The sequence below is a fragment of the Gymnogyps californianus genome, chromosome 19, assembly GCF_018139145.2.
Source record: "Gymnogyps californianus isolate 813 chromosome 19, ASM1813914v2, whole genome shotgun sequence".
Taxonomy (NCBI): domain Eukaryota; kingdom Metazoa; phylum Chordata; class Aves; order Accipitriformes; family Cathartidae; genus Gymnogyps; species Gymnogyps californianus.
The window spans coordinates 1,569,779-1,589,031 of NC_059489.1; the positions used below are offsets into that span (position 1 = coordinate 1,569,779).

Below are 19,253 nucleotides of genomic sequence, written 5' to 3' on the forward strand. Positions count from 1 at the left end.
TCATTACATCCTCATAGCCGTACTGAGCACAGCCATTAAACATCTTTAAAAATATCTGCCTCCCAAAGTTTGCTTAACTGCCTGCAGAGCAGAGACCTTCAAAGCCATCACCACCGGCAGGTGCAGCCCCTTCGGCAACCGCAGCCTCCACGGCTCTGCCCCTGCCCCTGGGTGCTCGCCCGTCTCCCGGGTGGGTGCTGTTGGGGTGGTGTGAGCACTTTGCACGAGTGTGTGATCCATCCCGGGTCTGGCGTGTGCCTCGGTTCCTCTGGCTGGTTCACTCGATGGAGTTATCATCCAGTCGTGGCATTTTGGGGACAATTCGGAGTCTCCTTGCCCTGTAACCCTGTATGCAAGGTTGATTGCTGCTCTCGTTTTCCCTGTCTCTGTCCTGAGCCTTGGCACAAGCCTTGGATCAGGGCTCTGAGGAGTTGTTGAGTGTTCCAGTTCTCCGTGCTCAGCCTGGACTCAAGGATGCAAATGCTGCGATTATCCGAGTTAGCGCTGATTTTTATGATGTGTTTCCAAGGCAACTGGAAATTCAGAAGACCACAAACACACACACACAGCCCTCTTCTTCTGAGACCTTATCCTCCAGTACACAGGTAAACACCCTCAGTGACATTTTCAACCTGTTTGAATGCTCATCTGAATAGTCCCCACTGTCCCCTTGCGTGGCTGCCGGCAGCTGGAGCAGGTAATTGCCTCCTTTGAAGGCTGTAAAACCCAGCCAGCTACACAAACAGGTTTGCTTTTGTTCTTTGAATGTTCTCCCCCGCTCCCGCCTTGCTCCGAGCGGAGCAATACCAGAGAGGCTGGAAAAACAAAAATGGGGATTTTGAACAAAGGAAAAAAAGTAGCAGTGGTTCGATGCTTTCTGAAAATAAGATTTTTTTTTTTTTTTTTCTATTTTTTTCTGGGAGAGATGAGGGAGCTGTGCCAGTGGTGGGAGGGTAAGAAAAGTTTGAGAAAGGGCAAGAGTGGAGCGGGGAAGGATGGAGCAGTTATCCCCGAGGAGCTGCATGGAGGAGGCAGCGTGGGATCGCAGGTCTCTCGCACCCGCTGCCCTCCTGGGAAGGCTTCTGGGCTGGTTTATGGGAATAACTGTAATCTAAAATTATGGGATTAACTGTAATCTAAAATAATCTGCAAGGTGGGAATTTTCTTGTGGAGTTTGGGTTTCCTTCTGCTTTGGAGACTGTCTGTACAAGCGTTGTGCTGGTATTTGGGCACGGGGAGACCAGAAACCGGGGAGGTGGCATTGCTGGGAGCCTGGTCCTGGCTCAGCGCAGCTCCTGGGGACTTCATGGGAGAAGTGGTGTTTGGTTCTTCTGCAACCCCCCGTGGCACCAATTCGTCTGCACCTTGCAGGGACGCCTCTCTGCAGAGAGGTTTGCTGAGCCTGAACCTTTTTGAACAGACTTTGGTGTTTTGCACTGCTATGCTCCTTATTAAAAGAGCATTTCAGCTGCTGGGGATTGTGATCTTTTCCCCTCCAGTGCACTTATAAACACAGAAATCTCTCCTCTCTGTTGGCTTCCCGAGAAACTGTTGGTTTGGGTTCATAGTGGAAAAGTACCCCGGGCAGCATGGCAGGCTCTTGCATTGAGCTTAGGTTAAATGAATTTAGATTAAAACGAGAAGGGTAATGACCCGGCCCGGAGTCCTGCTTTCCTGCTCACGCCAGTCTTTGCTCTGTTGGAGCGCAGGAGGAGGGACAGTCTCACGGCTGTTGTAGGGTTTGACCTTACTGGTTTTTTCCTTCCTATTTCAGAGGGTCTGGCAGTGGGAGTTGGATTCGGGGCTATTGGAAAATCTGCGTCTGCGACCTTCCAAAGCGCCAGGTAAGCCACAACACTGCTTCTGCTCTGTGTGCACCAGGTTTTGTGCACGCCTTTGCCTCTTGGAGGTTGTCTGTCTGTCCCACATTGCTCCCGAGCCAGGGTGGTTGGAGGTGCATTGACTGAAACTTGTCTGGAAGCACAAGTGTGGGCAGAAGGAGCAGAAGAAATTCCTAGCGCTGTTGCGTTTTCCTAGTGGTTGTGCTTGTCAGACATGACAGAGAAACGCTGAGATTTTCCACAAAAGCAGCATCCCCAACGGGTAGGAGCAGCTGCCAGAGCTGTTGGAAAGCGTGCGGTAGCTTTGTTTTCTGTTCGTGCCAAGCAGGGCCACTAGACTTGGTGGCAATAAAGACCCTCAATCCTCCCGGCATCCCTGCTTGCCTGCTCCCGGCATCCCTGCTCGCCTGCTCCAGCCTCACCAGCAGCCACTCTCACCTGGCTCTGTTTTCGGCAGCGCCAGCGTTGCCCCTGTGCTACCAGGCAAAACCTTTTGTGCTTCTCTCCGGGACTGGTATGAACGTGGGGGGTTAATTCAGCTCCTTCAAACTCCCTTGGGGGCTAGGGGTTTGGGCTTCGGGTGCATTTTCATACCAAGCGGGAGCAAACTGGGCTGACGCGGGGGGGCATTGCTAAAGACATGGGAGAAAGGAAGAAATGTGGTGCGAAGCGGGAGCCGGAGGAGCTGCCTCGGCTCTGGAAGAGCTGCTGGCACCTCTTGGCGGCTGGCTTGCAAACGGCACCCTCCTGCCGAGGCTCCTCGATGTGCCGTTACTAAAAGCTTTTTCTTTTTCTGTTTGAACTTTACACCCGAGGCTCATGGCACACCATGTTCCCTTCGCCCTTTGTTTACCAGACCCACGCTGTAATTTATGTGGTTTGGGGACATGCAGCATGTTCGGTCTGTGAATAACCTGCCCAGCCCTTACGGCTCGTGGATGAAAGTGCCGTTATGTCTCGGCTGCCTTGTTCCTGCCAGAGGATCTGCAGGGCCCCGGGGCTGGTTTTGGAGCCCTCCAGGTTGTCCAGCCCCTTCTCTGGCTGAGCACAAGCTGCGCTTGCGAGGACCCTGCAAAGACACGAGCAAAACCTTCTGTACCCGATGCCCTGTTACATCCCTGGCTGATGGGCATCCTGACAGCGCGGGCTGGCACTGGGTGCACTGCCCCAGGCACTTCAATTGCAGCAGGTACCATCCAGATTTGTGGTGAGAAAAGCAGGAGACACGAGCTCTAGACGCCGCGTTTCTCTAACCTTTTGAAATAAAAGGCTCTTCATAAAGTCTGCAGAGGCTCTAGAGATGCTTGAACAAAAGGACTTTTTTTAATCAGCTGCTCAGTAGAAGCTAAGAAGCCAGAAGCAGCTGGTTCTTTCTCTGTATTTACAACAGCATTAATCATGTTAGATGAAAGGTGGAGTCTGTACCATGAAAATACCAACGCAAATTTAGTCAGCTGCGAAAGGAGACAAAATAACTTCATTGCCATCAATCTGTTTGTCACTGTCATTTGCGGGCAGCCCGAAAATTGCTCAGTGTAGCCGCTCTGCCGTGAAGCCATTTGGAAATATCCAAGAGTAAAATTTTAGGTGGCTAATTTGTGTTATGTAGGCTTAAAGAACAGCAGTGGAATTATACTTGATGTGAGCTAACGTGCAAAATAGAGCTAACTCTTTTGACACATCCGGAGGGGAAATTGCTCCTTGGCCAACCTCAGCTCTTAGGGGACATGACAGTCGTGATCCCCCTCGTGTCCATCCTTTTGAAATAGCGTTTTAATGAAACAGCTGCATGACTCGGTTTACCTCCTGCGTTCTGCTTCTGCTTCCCCCTGGGTGTGACTAACCACGTTAGCAGCAAGCTGAGCTGGAGCTGGGGTGAGCTGCCTCTCAGGAAGGCTTACTCCTTCCAACCTTGAATCGTGCAAAAGTATTTATGAATGCTCCGACGTGCTCGAAGCCCGAGCAAAAGATGCAGATGCCTGGGGATGCTTGCAGTGGCTGGTAGATATTTCCAGGGTTGGCTGTGACTTGTCCATGCTAATCAGAGGACCTTCCTTGCTGACTTGTGCTTGATGAATAAATGCTGGCTTGCTTGGGGAAGCGCTACCTGATTGCATTGCTCCCAGAGCGGTGAAATCTCAGCAGGAGCCTGAATTCATTCCAGCTTGTTCTAGGGCCCTGGTGAGACACGGCCGTGCTGTATCCTGAAGGGCTGTTTTCAGAGCCACGGGCTTTGCAAATAAGCGGCGTGTTTGCAGAGAGACCATTAGGAAGAAGGGGAGAGCACTGGCCGCTCTGCAAACCGCAGCGGTGCAGCAGCAGTGACGTCTGGGCGTTGCAAGCAGCCAGGTGCTGCTCTGGTTTGCTGTCGAGCAATCTCTCCGGGTGAACCCCTGTTTCCCGGAGCAGCTCGAGGATGGGTGTTGCAAAAGGGTCCCTGCCTGCCTCGGCCATCCGTCGTGGTCCCAAGTGCTTTGCTTTTTTCACGTAGCACAGCAATGTTCCCCAGCTTTGTTTGGATGAGGGTTAACACCCTGTTCCCGATACCTTGCAGGGATCCTGTGAGCCTTTTCCTAGGCTGAGGACTTTCCCCTGCACCGGCGGTTGGAAGGTTTCTCGGTGCTGCCTGCCCGTGGAAGGAGGGATGCTGCAGGGCTCCCGCCCTGGCCGTGCGCTTGGGGCTGTGCCGGTGCAGAGCTCAGCCCTGGCTGAGCATGGCGAGGAACAATTTTTGGGTTTTAAAGCACAGTGGGCGCTGGGCGTGCTGCAGAGACGGGGCCGGTTGGGAGCCGCGGGGGCCGGTGAGCACCAGCACGGGCAGTGTAAGCAGAGCACTGCAGACGTAGACCCGCAGCTGATGGTCTGAGTCAGGGGGACGCTTTGGGGTTTGGTTAAAAAACAAAAAAGGATGATTAGGAAGCAGGGTGGGATTCTCACCTTTTAAAACACCCAGTGCTTTGCATGTGCTGGCATCACCTCTGCCATTCCCTGACTCTCTGGGCTCTGGTAGGGTCCTGCCCCTTACCTCTGTGCTTGCAGGATCTGGCCCTCTGGGCTCCTCCATCCATCCCATCTCCTCGGAGCATCTCGGTGCTGCCTGCCAGGCCCCTGCCCGCACTCGTCCGCGTTTCTTTGCTGCCACCGGGTGTGCAGGCTCCGTTCCTGCGATCTCGCTCCTCCACGGCTCCTCTCCGCCGGTGCCAGGGCTCACCCTGGGATTACAGCCCCTCGCCTTGCGAGTTGTTTCATTTATGACTTGTGGCTTGGGGGGAACCCATGTTACTTGGCCTGTCAGGGGATGCCAGCAAAACGCAGTCCCGTGCCCGAGGAAGGTGGGGTCTCCGCGGTGGGGTTGGATCTTTGCTTTTGTGTGCAGGTGGGTATCGGTTCTCCTTCGGCTGGGCAGCACACTCGAGCCTTTTTCGGAAAGGTGATAGAGGTTTTATGGCAGTTTAGACGGGGCTTAGGACGACCTAACGTCTGCTTTGGGGGTGTTTCCCGAGGGGGGGCTCAGCTGCTGCTCGTCCTCAGGCAGGAGCAGGCTGCTGCGGAGCATCCCTCCCTGCTGTGGAGCATCCCTCCCTCCCTGCTGCGGGACTGCGGTTTGCCTGCCCAGTTCCTCGCAAGGATAAAAACATTGGAAAGTTCCACGGGCTGGAAATAGCGGCTCAGGACAAAGCTGCTGCGGTGACAGAAGAGGAGCGAGACCCAGAGCGAGTGTGTGCCCGGGGTGGAGGAGCAGTGCCCAGTGTGGGGTGTGGAGCGAGCCCCGGGAGGGGAGGGTCCCCTCCAGATGTGAGCAGGGAGGCATGAGCTGCTCCTGGCTGCCTTCCAGGCAGGAAGGTAAAGAGAAGGGCAGCCATGTCTTAAAAAAGCTGTTTTACCTCCCCCTCTTTGCACACTATAGCGTGGGGGGAGGAAACCCTCTCCACCTTGTGTGGCTGATTTAACAGGAACCAGATGGGGCTGGAGCTGCTGAGATCAAGACAAGCTGAATTTGCACTTCCCTTGGCTGCTCTGGGGATGCAGAGCGGGCAGGAGAGCAGGCAGGGGTGCAGGCAGGGCTGTCCAACACTGGTGCACTTTGTCGGTGCCTTCCCCGGGGCTGGGTGTAGGAAGAGAGGGGCTGGGGCAGGTCCCCGCTGCTGCCCACGCTCCGCACGTCTCCGTCCGCCGGAGGTGCGGTGCAGGGGAGTAGCGTGTGTCGGGGTGGTCTCCCTCTCTCCAAGTCCCTGCTGTGTCTTTTAGAGGACAAAAGCACCCACCAATGAGCCCTGGGGTGACCTTGAGCCCCTCATCCCATGGGGGTTATGCCTACAACGCTGGGCAGCTGCGAGGTGGGGTCCGGGGCTGGCAGGGAGGAGATCCCACAGGCCCACTCCGCCATCCCCTCTGGACCACATTCCTTCTCTTGGGACATGCCTTGATGCCACTGTGTTGGCACCCAGGAACCTGCAGCATCTCCACTCCTGCATCCCCTCCCCATGCAGTGGGAGCTCCTGCCTTGGCTGGAAACACAAGAGCGGAGGGGGAGGTGGGGTCCCTGGGGACCTCTCTTTTTCTCTCCCCGCCTCCCCCCATCAGAGGCTCTTCCTTTGAGACTCAGCACAAGGGGCTGGTTATCCCTCTCCCCATCCCTCCCAGCATCATGCCAGTGCCTTGGAGTGATGACTGGGTTTGGGGGGAGCAGAGGGGGGTCCTAGGGGGGAGGAGCGGGGATGTAGGAGCCTGGTTCTGCTTCTTGCCCGTTACAAATCCTCCCTGTGCTATTTGCTTTCTGAAAGCAGGAGGCAGCTTGTAATCGTGCTGTATGCAAGCACGCAAAAGCCAAATACATTTTCTTAGGGAGCGTTACTACTTCCTGTGAATTTTTTTCTGTCAAAGAGGAATTCACCATAAAATTAATTTCCTTGGTCAGGATTGCAGGAACTCCTGAACGTACCTGCATTATACTGCAGAGTGAACAGAAAACTACCGTAAAAAGCCTGTGCCAGCAATTTTGCTTTTAACAGGAGAAAGGTTTGGGAATGTCTTTAAGATACGGACCCACTGCCCTGAGGAGGTGGATGGAGAGCGAGGGCTTCGCCTCTGGACGGCAGCGGTGGGGGGAGACAGGGGCGAGTGGTGACAGCAGGACAGTTTCTGCGACCGGTCTCATCTATGCAGTGAGCGGTGCCTGGACTCAGATGGCTTCCTTGGCTGCTTAATCTGGGGAGCAAGAGGGAATCTGTTACACAATTAACTCTGAACTGTCTCGATTTTTCTCTGCCAGTCCCTCTCTGGCCGATCTGCTCCTCTGTAAGGAATCACAGCGACGTTTTCCCAGCAGATAGGATATTCACTGCGTCACCGGCTGGCAGCACAGGCAGCGGGCGTTTCACCGGCTGGTACCCGCGTTTCCCCCAGCCGAGCTGCTTTCCAGCTGGGATGTGAAGCCTGTGCACTCGGGATGCTCTTCCAGTGGAAATAATCTCCGCGTGCCGGTTTTCCCTCGAGCGCGGGTGCACAGGGGCTCTTCCCTCCCAAGTCTTCGTGTTACGTGTAGCGTATGGTGGCTGCGTGGGTGTAACCTCTGAGTGTTTCATTTTGTAGCCTCAGTATTATTTTAATGTTGTTTGTGTGTATAATTGTAAAAATTTGATAAAAGGTTATTATTAAGGCTGGAAAATCAAGGCCGTAGCTACTGGGAAACGCTGGAAACAGGATTGCCAGTGTACTTTTTGCTAGGATCTTTGTAAGCACGTGTTGCAAACTGTGCTCTTTGCTCGGATGCCGCCTCTTCTCCCCTCTCCAGCTCCCCTGCCCTCACCGGCCGTCTCGTGGCCCTTTGTGCTTTGGTTCAGGCTTCCTCCCCGTCGTAGGACAGGGGGTACGTGAGCACCGCAGTGCCTGGCTGCAGCCCGGGGGTGTCTGCAGGGACAGAGCATCCTTTGAGGATGGGGGTCCTGGGGGGACGGGGGTCCCCGGGGACCGGAGCTGCTGTCTGTTCTCATGCGACGCAACACGGGAGCTGCGGGGTCATGGTGTGCTGCAGCGTTAACTCTGTAAGAAAGCGGCCTTTGTCGCAGCACGAGGCTAAGTCCGGTCACAAGGGACAGTATGTGCCAGAAAATAAAATTAAAAAAAAAAAGATGATTTCAGCTGCAGTAGCTTTTTCAGGTCCTGGGTAATCAGTGAGGTCTAAGTTTGACAGAGGGATCATTTAATTTTCATTTCAGCCAGTGTTGCGAGCCGTCCCCAGCCCGGGGCCGGAGCTCCTGCCCACGTGGGTGCACCCGCAGCCTTTCGGCTTTGCCGCGATATGCACCGGGCTAACGGGGCTAACCGTGCTGAGACGACGGGCGACTCCTGCCTTGTCTGAAAAAGCGTTCATCTCCTTTGCTGTACGTTTGCTGTGCTTGTTTCACTAAATACCTCCCTGTGCGATGGTTTGAACAGCCGAGCCTGGTGCCCCGTCCCCACGTGTCTGTTATGTTCTGCGTTTTTGTTGCTGGCGCATCTCTGTGCTGGCTGTGCCTTCTCTCCAAAAGTGCATCGTGCATTTTTATTTTTAAATCCACCCCTGTTACAGGAGTAGAAAGCTCATGTCCCTGCTGACGGCCAGGAAAGCTGAGATGACCGGGATGCCGGCTCTGGGCTCGCAGTCCAACACCGGCGGTTTCTGCAGGGCAAGAGCCGCAGCCGAGCCATCCCCGTCCCCATCCCGGGTTGCTGCTCCTCTCCCGTCTGACACTAGGTGGTAACATCCATGTTCCTATCAGCCTGCTCTCGGCAGATTTGGGGCTGATTCATGGTTTTGCACCGCTGTAGGGCAAGCCCTGGAGCTAACGGGACTCCCAAATGTGGCTTTTTTCGCTGGCAAAATGCCTAGCAGAGGGCTGCTCTTTCAGATGCGAGAGAATGTTCAAATAACTGAAACCAATATCGAGTTAAATGCAGTAAATTACTTTGAGCAGATGAAATATATAAAAGACTAAAAGTTTGAAAAATAAAGTGAAATGTTTTGTTAAGCCATGGGTGGTCCAGGCACCGGGTCTTCCTAGGATACCACGGATACAAATAATTTAGAGAGGTTAAAAATGGTGTAGGCAAATTTTGGCAAACCTCTGCCTTAGGATGAAGCCGAGTACGTTTAGGGGTGGGGGCTGCGGGGTATCGGTTGCTGCCTCTGGTTTAAGGCAGAGGGAGTTGTGGGGGCTCTGTTCACGGTGACGACGGCAGCTTTCCCTGCGTGGCTGGGGAGCGATTCTCGGGGTTCACGTGGATCCCCTTTAGCAGCTGCAGCAGTCGGAGGGTGAGCCAGCGGCAGGGGAACCCCTTGGCACTCGGGTGGGGAGCAGAGGCGTCTCCCCCTGTGGGTGTCACCCCCTCAGCACCCTCTTTTCCTGGGCACAGCACTGCTGGGTCTGGGACCCTCCTGAGCGAGGTGGACCTGCACCCGGTGAGCTTTTCTCACCTAAACCCCAAGCTCCTCAGGGCAGGGACGGATTCCTTCTCCCCTTCAGCAGCACCCAGATCCCACCAAAGAGTTTGTTGCATCCTCTTCTGCAAGCTGCAGGTAATGTTTTGTCCGGGGTCTGAGCCCTGCTCGCCGCGGATGCAAGGAAGGGGAAAAGTGCACGTTTTTGTGGCTGTAATGTTTAACTTGGGCTTGCCCTTCCCCAGCACAACTCGACTTGCAAAGCGCTTTCGGTGCCGACAGACCATCGCATCGTGGCACCGGAGCTCCCACCGGCATCCCACCTGCCCTGGCTATCTCCTGAATGAAAGCTCCTATTTAGGGCAGCTGGAGAGCGGGTGTGAGTGTGGAAGTGATGTAAATAGATATTATTCCCCCCCCCCCCCCCCCCCCGATGATGATGGTGATGTTTCCTCCACCGCAGCACAATGGTTCCCATTCATCGGCCTTTTTGCTGGGAATGCTGGCCTTGTTTTGATCTGTTGTGCCCACAGATTGTTTCCTGTCCAGCTTTGGTAAAACAGACAGAAAAGAGGCTTCGAGTTGACAGGCAGACTTTGACTATGGCTTGGAAAATATTATTTCATGGGACAGCCTGTGCCTCCCACGCTGTGTCTCTCAGGCTGGGGGGGGGGGGGGGAATCTGCTTGATTAATGTACGGAGATTGAAACCAGGCAAAAATTTTATACTGTGTTTTCTTTGAATGAATGGAAATCATTGTGGTCTGAGAGACAGCAGAAGACACACTGGGTTTTTCTCTCGTTCGCACACATGCAATCTCTGCCTCTTGCTTATGAATAGATCCACAGTGGAGCTAATAAAGAGGTTGCTCAGGTAGGATCAAAATGTGGGGTCGAATCCCAACCTCTTCATCAGATCAAGGCCGTGCACAGAAACACCTAATGGAAAAAACTCACCTATTGATGGCAGGCGAGGTGGGGCTGCACGGGGATTTCCATGTTTCCCCAGGATCCCAGACAAATGCTGCTCCTGCAGCCAGGCTGCTCCTGCCCGGGGTGCAGAACAAAGCCCGGCGCGCTGCCGCTGGTTACAAAACTGTTGGAAGATGCTTATTAAGCACCTTTTAATTAGCCTCTCCTGAAGGTAGATGTTTATTACTAAGTGAGAGTTAACGAGTAGGGTAGGTTTCTCAAGGGCTTTTCTGTTGTGAACGGTGGGGATGGTACCAAGGTGAGTTTTCACCACGGCTGGTGCTCTGGAGAAGGTGGTCTGGAAGGGTTTGGTGAGCCACAAAACAGGACTGTGGCTCCTCAGCTGCTGCGTTTCTCATCGTGGCTAATGAACCTCAGCAGCGATGGCTGAAGAGATGGAGAGGAGAGGAGGCTCCGGCCAGCAGCAACGGCATCGTCCCAACAGAAGCCTCGGATGCAGATGTCCCAGCCCCACGTGCAAACGTGCAGATTGGCTTTAAGAGAAGAAATGCACAATTTAGGCAGATGAGCAGGTCTCGGTGCCAGGTGAAATGAGGCTGCGTGGATGTTCGGAAAGCGCTCTCCTCCATCGCTTGCCGGGAGAGCCGGGCCTTCGGTTTGGCAGCAAGGGGACAGATGCCCTGCGCTCGCCCTGCTGCCGCAGCAGAGCTGATGCACGTGTGCTCCTCCTGCCAAAGCCTTGTAGTTCTCTCTTTGCCCATCAGAAAACAGTGTTTTATTGTAAACGGGTATTACACCTCTTCTAGGTCATTAGGAAAAGGAAGCGGGTGCCTGGGAAGCAAGGTGAGTTGGGCTCAAACTGCTTCCCCCCCTCCCCAGAGATATTTGCAGGGCTGTGCAGTATCAGGCAGCGCCTCTGCCTGCGCTTTCCCATCCTGAGGCCTTTCCCAGCATCTCTGTCATCTTGGATGGAGTTCCCCGGTTCCTGTTTGAAGCCTTAGCAGATGCTGCAGGACTGCTTCGATGCACTTGGTTTGCGGTGTAGGTGAGATCTCACGAAGCAGCCCCCGGTGCAAGGCCGAACATAGGCTGGCCGTGGCCCACAGAGCCATAGCCTCCCTTCCCACTCCTTATCCTCGATAAACAAACTTACACTACTGACAGACAGAAGCCAGACTGACCACGATGTCTTGGCTTCATCCTGTATCCAAGAAAAATTATTACTGTGTGAATAATGAAATCAGCATAACACCAAACCCAACAGCGCATCCAGCCTCTCCCGGAGCAGCTCCAGAGCTACCGACGGCTCCCGTCATCTTGCGTGGCCAGGTCTGCAGGACGGGCAAAAAAAATGCGGTGGGAAAGCTGTGTGGCCTGCAGTGTTTTTATTGAGCTGCCTTCAAAGCTACCAGATGTTTTCCTCACCAGGAAAACATTTGTTCTCCTGCAGTGCCTGGATAATCTATCGTCCTGCAGACGGACCTGCTTCCCATTTTGTTGCAATGCCGGGGAGTTAAATCTGGGGTCTTAGAGTGCTTTGCTGCTCCGTCCCTGATGCAGAGAGACGCGGGCAGGGAGCAGAGACTTTGTTTTCCAATCTTTCGATCAGGAGCAGAGCACAAACATTTTCCTGGTCCTCAAAAAATGTGGTAGCTCGGTTTGGTCACAGCAATCTGGGTTGCTGGAGACTGGGTTCAGGGTGAATTTAAATTTGTCGGGGAGACTTCCCCGATGCAAACCAGGTCTCTGGACCCCAGCAAGGACCCTCGCCTGCTTGCAGCACTGCGGGTCCCCTGGGCGATGGATGGGTGGTAGGAAGGCGCTTGTGTCCCACTGTCGAGCAGACGCGGGGGGAGCCGTGCCGAGCCGCCCTGGCAAAGGGAACCCATTTCGGATCGGCAGCTGCCGTCAGGCAAGGTTCCAGCCGGGAGAGCGGCTCCTTGGTGGTTCTTGGCAGCGAACTGCGTCTTGAATGGTTTACCTTGGCCTCGCGATGCTGGTCCTGCCTCCTGCCAGGCTGGGGAGGTCGGGGTGGGTCTGTTTCCCCCATCCCCTGCACCGGTGTGTGTGTGTGTGTGGGGGGATGCTTTTTGGAGGATGCTGTTACTGCTCTTTGAGTCTTGCAAGCGGGGACATGGCTGACCGGGGCTGGTTTTCCATTGCACGGCTGTGTTTAGGGGCAGTGGCTCTTTCCGAGGCAGCCGGCTGTCAGAGGTCACTCTCGGCTGGCGATGCTGCTGGGGAGCACGTGGAGATGCCAAAGAGGGAATTACGGAGCGGAGCTGTGCGCCAGCTGCTGGGTCCTGTAGAGGCACTGGGCAGGGGGTGAGGGAGATGGGGAGCATCTTCTAAAAGCAGCCAAACTGCAGGAGGTGGAGGGCTGCTAGAGAAAATGGGTGCTTTGTGCTTTCCTGAAGTTCAGAAACCAAAATTTAAGGCACTCGAAGTCAGTGCCTCAGCAGGGGAAACCTGCCTGAAGTGGTGCAGCCCATGGTGGAGCCAGGATGAGCAGAATCCCTTGGGCTCTGTGGCTTGTGTCCTCATGTCAGAGGCTCCTTCGCCACGTTGGTGCCGGCAAGTTTGGTGGCAATGCTCGTTCTTCTTCACTTGCCTGTCCCTTCTCCAAGACAGGTGGGTTGAAAGCTTGTGGCAGCTCAGCCTCTGCTGGGCCCCAGCTCCTGGGGCTGGATGGGTGCTGCAGCCTTTATTTATTGCCCCAGGCTGGAGGAGGAGAAGACCTCCCAAGTCAGCAGGGAGGTCTCCAAAGCCTGGCTGGGAGCCGGGCTGCTGGCTGCAAATCCCTCGCTGGCTGTTTGCGTTTACATCACCATTTGTATAAATAGTCTCCCCTCCTCTTCTCTCTCACTTCTTCCTTATCCCTTACTCAAGTGTCTAGACCGAGGAGGGTTTTTGTTTGATTTGTAATGCTTATGAGAGACAGTTGGCCTCCCAAACAACATCTGGCTCCGGGGAAAGTCTGTGTAATGGTTGCTTTCTTCTCTTTCCGTGGTGGTTACTATGTCTGCAGATACAACCTGAAGGACGGGAGATGCCAGGAGCAGCTCCCACGTGGAGCTCTTTGGCTTCTCACCTCCCTGAGAGAGGGCTTCGTGGGGAGCTGCCCAGCCCTTTCCCCGGGTGTGCTGTTGGCCAACTGAATGGTTTCTGGCCAAGCTATGTCTGGGTGCTGCAACGGCCCAGCAGCCTGTGGTGGCCCTGCAAGAGGAGAAGGCTTCAGCTCTACGTTTGCAAGAACCCATGAGCAGCAGCTGCTGAATGCGTTGTAATGCTTCCCCAGGGGTACGGCTCACCCTGCACCCCGTCTTGGAGGTGAGGCACTCATGGTTTTCAATGCAACCGTGTTGGGTGTCTGCATCATCCTCTGGCGTTTTGCAGGAGAGCGGCTGGGGAGGCTGCCCAGAGCCAGGGAGGACCATGGAGGCATCCTGGGGCCGGCTCCCCGTGGCAGCCCAGGCTGTACGTGATGCTCTGGCCGGAGGACGGATAGCGATGCAGTCACAGCGGGTGCTGCAGAGGATGGGTTAGTCAGGAGGTGAGCTGGGGCCGGCGGGGCCAGGCTGCGCAAGCACCCGCCCTTGAACCTGGTCCCCGCTCCCATGGGATGAAGCATCGGGCGCCGCTCCCTCCCCAGCCCCAAAAGCCAAAACCTGGCAATCCCGTGTTCTCCGGGACCTTACCGCAAAGGTCTCTTCTGCCCAGCTTTGATCTGCAAAGTGCACCCGTTCAGTTCCTGTTCACCTTAAAATAAAAGAGGGCAAAGAAAAAAGCAGAGAAAGAAAAAGCCATTATCCCTGTTTATCTTATCGAGATAATGCCAAACAAAGCTCACTTTGAACATCAGGTTCGTCTTTGCAGCCCCAGTGGCCTGTTCCTCTCTTTAGCAGCCTGGTTTAAAAATAAACCCTCTGAGGAGGGGAAGCAATTTGAATGAAGACATTGTTCCTGTACATGATGCGATAATGGGGCCTTTTATAGCTACAGCTGTTAGTAAATTGTTTAGTTCCAGGTTTTTCGGGCTGCATAAAGGAGCTGCTCTGGTGCTTCCACTCTCTCCCCCGGCGGGTTTTAACAGCGATACGGCAGGAGAGGGAAGAGGAGAAACCATTTCAGTACTTTTAATTTTGCTCTTAGCTAATGATCTCCATCAGGATGCAAACGTGGACGCACGGGAATCGTTCATGAGCTCCTCGATGCAACCCTGCCACGGCAGCGAGCTCTGCTCGCCTGGCTGGTGGGCTGCCCACGGTGGGGTGGGAACAAGTGGGATGCTGAGCTCCATCACGAGGTTACTGCAGGCACCTGAGAGAGGACGTGTGAAATACATATGTATATTTATCTATATGTATAGCTGGGCTTTGATTCCCTTCAGGTTCTTTTCACCCCCTAGCAGGGAGGAAGAATGCTGTCTTTATTAACTACACTCATCCTTCTTCCCTTGCCTTGTTCGAGGCTTTTGGTTTCTGTAAGTGATGGGGGCCGTGTGTGCTGGTGGCTGCCTGGATCTGGAGGAGAAGGCAAAAAAAAACCCTAAAAAATACCCCCCTAAACCATTCCTCCACCCCAGCATGTTATTGCACTGAGATTTCTGTGGCATGTAAAATAATTTTCTATGTAAAACGTGCTTACAATTTGAAGAGTCATACAAAAAGGAGAGGGTTGGCGTTTTTGCATGAAGCTATAAGCATTAATTGGCAGGTATTATTGGGAATTTTTGTAGGTGGGCCATAATCCCAGCCCTGCTTTTAGACCACCCAGCTTCTCTGTGTGTTTAATTTTTTAAAAAATATTTTAATAACCTTTATAAGGTTCTGTATCTGCCTCCAGCTCTAGCCCTGCCCGAGATCAATGCAGCCACATTGTTAAATCCTGCTTTATTTATGGGCGTGCCTATATGAATATGTAAAAATTTAAATTATCTGCAGCCTGACGCTGTTTAAAATAAGAGTTAATGAGGTCTCATATGAGGGTCGCCTTAAAGTATTTAAAAATAGGTGCTTCTGGCTTGTAAGGTCTTAATCGAAACCTCCTGGTGATGGTTGGAGTGGGAAGGTGCTGCCTGTGGCTCCTCAGTGGCTGCCGGGGAAGGAAGTTCTTGATTTCTGCTCAGAAATGGAGAAATTTCTGTCCAAGCCATCACCTTTGGGAGGCGGCTCTGACGAGGTGCGAGCTCTCGCTGTTGCCACAGACTCTTTATGGTCGTTGCCATTCTGCTTGTAACAGTTTGGTGGGATTTACTGGGTGCCTCGGAGTTGGGTGTCTGCAGGGCTCGGGGTGGCCCCTAATGATGCCGAGCTTTTCTCCGAGTACGCTTCTGAAAAAGGAAAGATGCTGTGAATAACAGCAACGGCGGGGGTCCTGCAACTCTGCATGCTGCTTTTTAACGCTGCCTTCCTATCCTTATCTTATGAATGGGGAAACTGAGGCAGCTCCCTGCTGCAGGGGCAGAGGGGAGCCCGTCGCAGGGGCTGAGCCTCTCTCCCGGGGCTCACCCAACCTGTCTGCAGCCAAAGCATCGTCCTGCCTCGGGCCGGGTCCCCACCTCCCCGCCTGGCTGGGCAGAGCTGGGGACTGCCCGCCGGCTGCCGGGAGCCCATTTGTGTGCGGGCGATGTCACCGGCGTCAGACCTGGGAATATTTGGATCTTGTGCTGGTCCCTTTCCTTGGGCACGAATTTAACCCCAGCAAATACGATGGGGAAGCGATGCTGAGAATGGGAAGTGATGTCTGCATCCATTTACAAGTATCCGTTAACTTTTTAGCTAGGTAGACCATAACTGTGCAAATAGAAGTTTGTCTGTGCAATGGATCCTGCTTTTCATCATGTGCCGCGAGAGCAAGCGGCAGGACAAGGGCAATTCCTCCTGGCTTGCATCTCCTGCAAAGGGGGTTTTGCAGGGAGCAACTCCAGGGCTCGGTCATGTCTCCTGCTCATTTTGCAGATACCAGCCTCAGAGAGCCGGAGCCGGGCGAGGCTCCGCCAGTGCTGGCTGGATCCTGCGCTTGCAGGTCGCGTTCACGCTCTTATCTGGCAGCAGGAGAAAGCGCCGAGGCTCCCCGAGCCTTTCCTGCTGTGCAGCCGAGGTCAAAACATGGCGAAAGAGAGGAGAGAGCAGGAACGCGCGGAGCTCATGAAACGTGTCTTTGTGCTTCCCAGATCGGGGGAGACGTGAACTTTTACCCTGTGCGTGAGTCTGACTCATAAATCAAACAGTTACATAAATAACTGGGCAGATAAGAATAAAGATTTTAAAACCCCAGGGGAATAAATAGTCCCTAGACAATGGGACCCCTCCGTGCGATCCGGCGGTAGATACGCGCCTGCCATAACAGAACAATGACCGCCGGCCAGCCGCGCACAGCCGCAGTTTCTATCACTTATCGCCCGCTCCGGCCAACGTCGAGGTTTTGAACTTACTCTTACTGGCAGCCGCTCGCATCGGGGCACGGCTCGGGGCAGGGTGTCCGGACTCCTGTCCTTTCGGCTGAGTCCCCCCTGGCTTTGCTGGGATGGGGAGGAGATGCCCCAGCCCCGCGGGGCATCCGAACCTGGGCTGGCAGCGCCCGGTGCCCGGTGTGACAACCCTCGCTTGCACTACGTATCTCGAGGGATGTTCTTGTACCCTTAGCCAGCTGCCTCTGAGGGCTTGCCTGCCTTCGCGTGCCAGTCCCCAGTTTCCTCGGCCAGTTAAGCCGTAATGATAACAACTTGGTGGTTCGTGCGGGAAAGGTTTGGAAGGTCAGTGCTCCCGGAGGAGCGCAGGAGGATGCAGCGACCGTGAGATAGCGAGGGGAGCTGAGCTTTGTGTTTGATGTTGGTTGAATCGGGATTCGGGAGGGGAGGTAGGACAGGGCCTCGGTGCTCGTGCAAGCCTAGCAAAGCCATGTGTGCCGCAGGCAGGACGCAGAGCACATCAACACGCAGCAGGTTGGGGGAAAGGAAAGAAAAAGACCCAAAAAAACAAGTCCTGCGCGTTTTAGTTAAGTGATGTAACTTGAAGATGGAACCAGCTCAGGCACATGAATGTGTTTGGATGCTTCACGCACAGACCCATCCCCATCCTTTCACCTTGGTGTGCAGGATGCGGCCGGCCGGGTGGTGCGGGGGCTTCCCCATCCTGCCGGCCCGAGCCCTGCCTGAGCTGAGGTTTGCCGGAGAGGGGAGGCGGGTGGCAGCCCCATCCCGGGCTGGCCTGGCACCGGTGGGGATTTGTGTCGGGAAAGCTGGAGAATTTCTTACTCTTCAGCTAAAGTTCACGTCCCGGCTGCTGCAGTCAGAGGGGAGAACAGGTTTTATGACTTTGAACTTGGCTTACATGCCTTTGGGATAAATTAAGGGTAAAATTTCCTAAAATTGTAAATGTTTACTGCGTGCGGATCCAGAGCGGTCTATATTTAAGGCTGGCGGAGGGCCAGGCAAGCAGATGTGACACAGACCAGGCGGCATGCTGCTTAGAGCCCAAGCGATTGAGAGGGAAGAGGGAGGGAAGGGGCAGGAAGAGGTATGGAAGTGGCTACTGGGGAGCAGCGCCGAAAGGGCCAAGCACCAGGGGAGCAGGCGTTGTTTCCATTGGGATGTGCCTACCATGCATGGCTCCAGCAGAGACCCGACATGAGCTTCTCTATTCCCAGGAGCAGGCTACGTAACCGCTCAAACCCGTGCCCTTTTCGTCTTGTGCTTTTGCGGTTCTCCTTAGAGATGAGTTTCCCTGCGACCGCCCAGCCTGTTCCTGCCTCCTGATCTCTGCAGCTCTTCCCCTGGTTTGTGCCCCAAATTCTTTCCTGCTGCTTCTCCTCTTCCCTTTGCTTCCTTTCAGATGTACTGGCTGTCTTTGGTGCCGTTTGGAAAGCACCTTGCTTGTGGCACGGTTTGGGTGGAGGCTCTGCTGTCAACTTCCAAATGAAAACAGGGTGCCTATTTTTTTCGGATTTCATTCTGATATAATTTCCAATCTCTCTGTATGTCTGCATAACTTGAAAATTGGGCAGTGGCTACCAGCCTGGTTGTTTCTTTGTCGGTGGGGAGGAGAGCTGAGGGCTCTCAGGCTCAAGGCATCTTGCGATGGGCAGCACGTGCTGCATCCCCTGCCTGGGATGGGGGTACATGTTGTTCCATGCATTTCTGTGTCCCCGTGGGTAATGGGGCTGGTGGCTGCGTTCCAGAGGAGGAGGCACGGTAGGTTTGTATCCGCTTTTTCTTTTTTTTTTTTTTCCTAATGGTTTTGAGTGTTTGAGATGAAAGATACTGCAATATCAAAAGGGCAAATCTGCGGGAATAACATCCTCCCACCTGCTTTTGCAGATTTGGCCTTTAAAATGCTGAGCACGTAAAGCAAGGGAGTCACCAGGAGCCCTGTGTGCCCGTGGATGGGTCAGGCTGCTGCTCAGGGTGGGAGCGTGGTCCAGTGGGCATGGGGGCTGGCGGAGGGCACCGCTGCCACCCCTTTCCCCCCCCGGCAGCTCCCCGGCTGCCTCCTCGCGTGAGAGCCTCCCGTAACGCCGGGGCAGAGCGTGCCGGCAGCTGTGTTTAACAGGTAGGGCAGGTATGGGGAAACGCTGAGGGCCCTGCGCTCGCCGCGGAGCTCCTTCCCACCTGCGAGCCCTGATCAAACACCTCGACGGGCGGCCCGAGTGGGAGCCATGATGTAATCTTGGGAACCCAAAACAATCGGCCCTTTCATGGCAAGACGATAACAATCAAAACAGTATGTAAGGGCCTGCCATGCAAGAATACACATGCACATTATACACTGGAGGGAATTGAAAGCCGTAGTGAAAAGGGGCTTGTTAAGAATATGTAGCCTGCTTTCATAATCAGTTTGTAAAAGAATAGGCCCTTGAAAACAAGGGTTTAGGCTTATAGAAGGCTTTCTGTGCCTTGACCTTGCAAATATACAGAGATGCCAACTTTTTTTTGAAAGTGAACTTGGAGTCTCCCAGCATGGTGCCATAGCAGTTGGCAGGCGAGCTGGGGGTAGGAGGTCCAGCCCCGGTATGTTCCCGGGGGACACGGAGTCTTTCCCTCTTGCCATGAGGAGCTG

At 54.3% G+C, this 19,253-nt stretch overlaps 1 protein-coding gene across 2 annotated transcripts in view; it reads left to right on the plus strand.

Annotated features, from left to right (window-relative positions):
- Nucleotides 1-19,253, plus strand: part of SLC39A11 (solute carrier family 39 member 11) — a 97,752-nt gene that overhangs the window by 72,499 nt on the left and 6,000 nt on the right. For both annotated transcript variants that reach the window (XM_050908412.1, XM_050908413.1), the window contains exon 7: nt 1,775-1,844. In XM_050908412.1, coding sequence (XP_050764369.1) covers nt 1,775-1,844 — 70 coding nt within the window. The remainder of the gene's footprint in view (nt 1-1,774; nt 1,845-19,253) is intronic.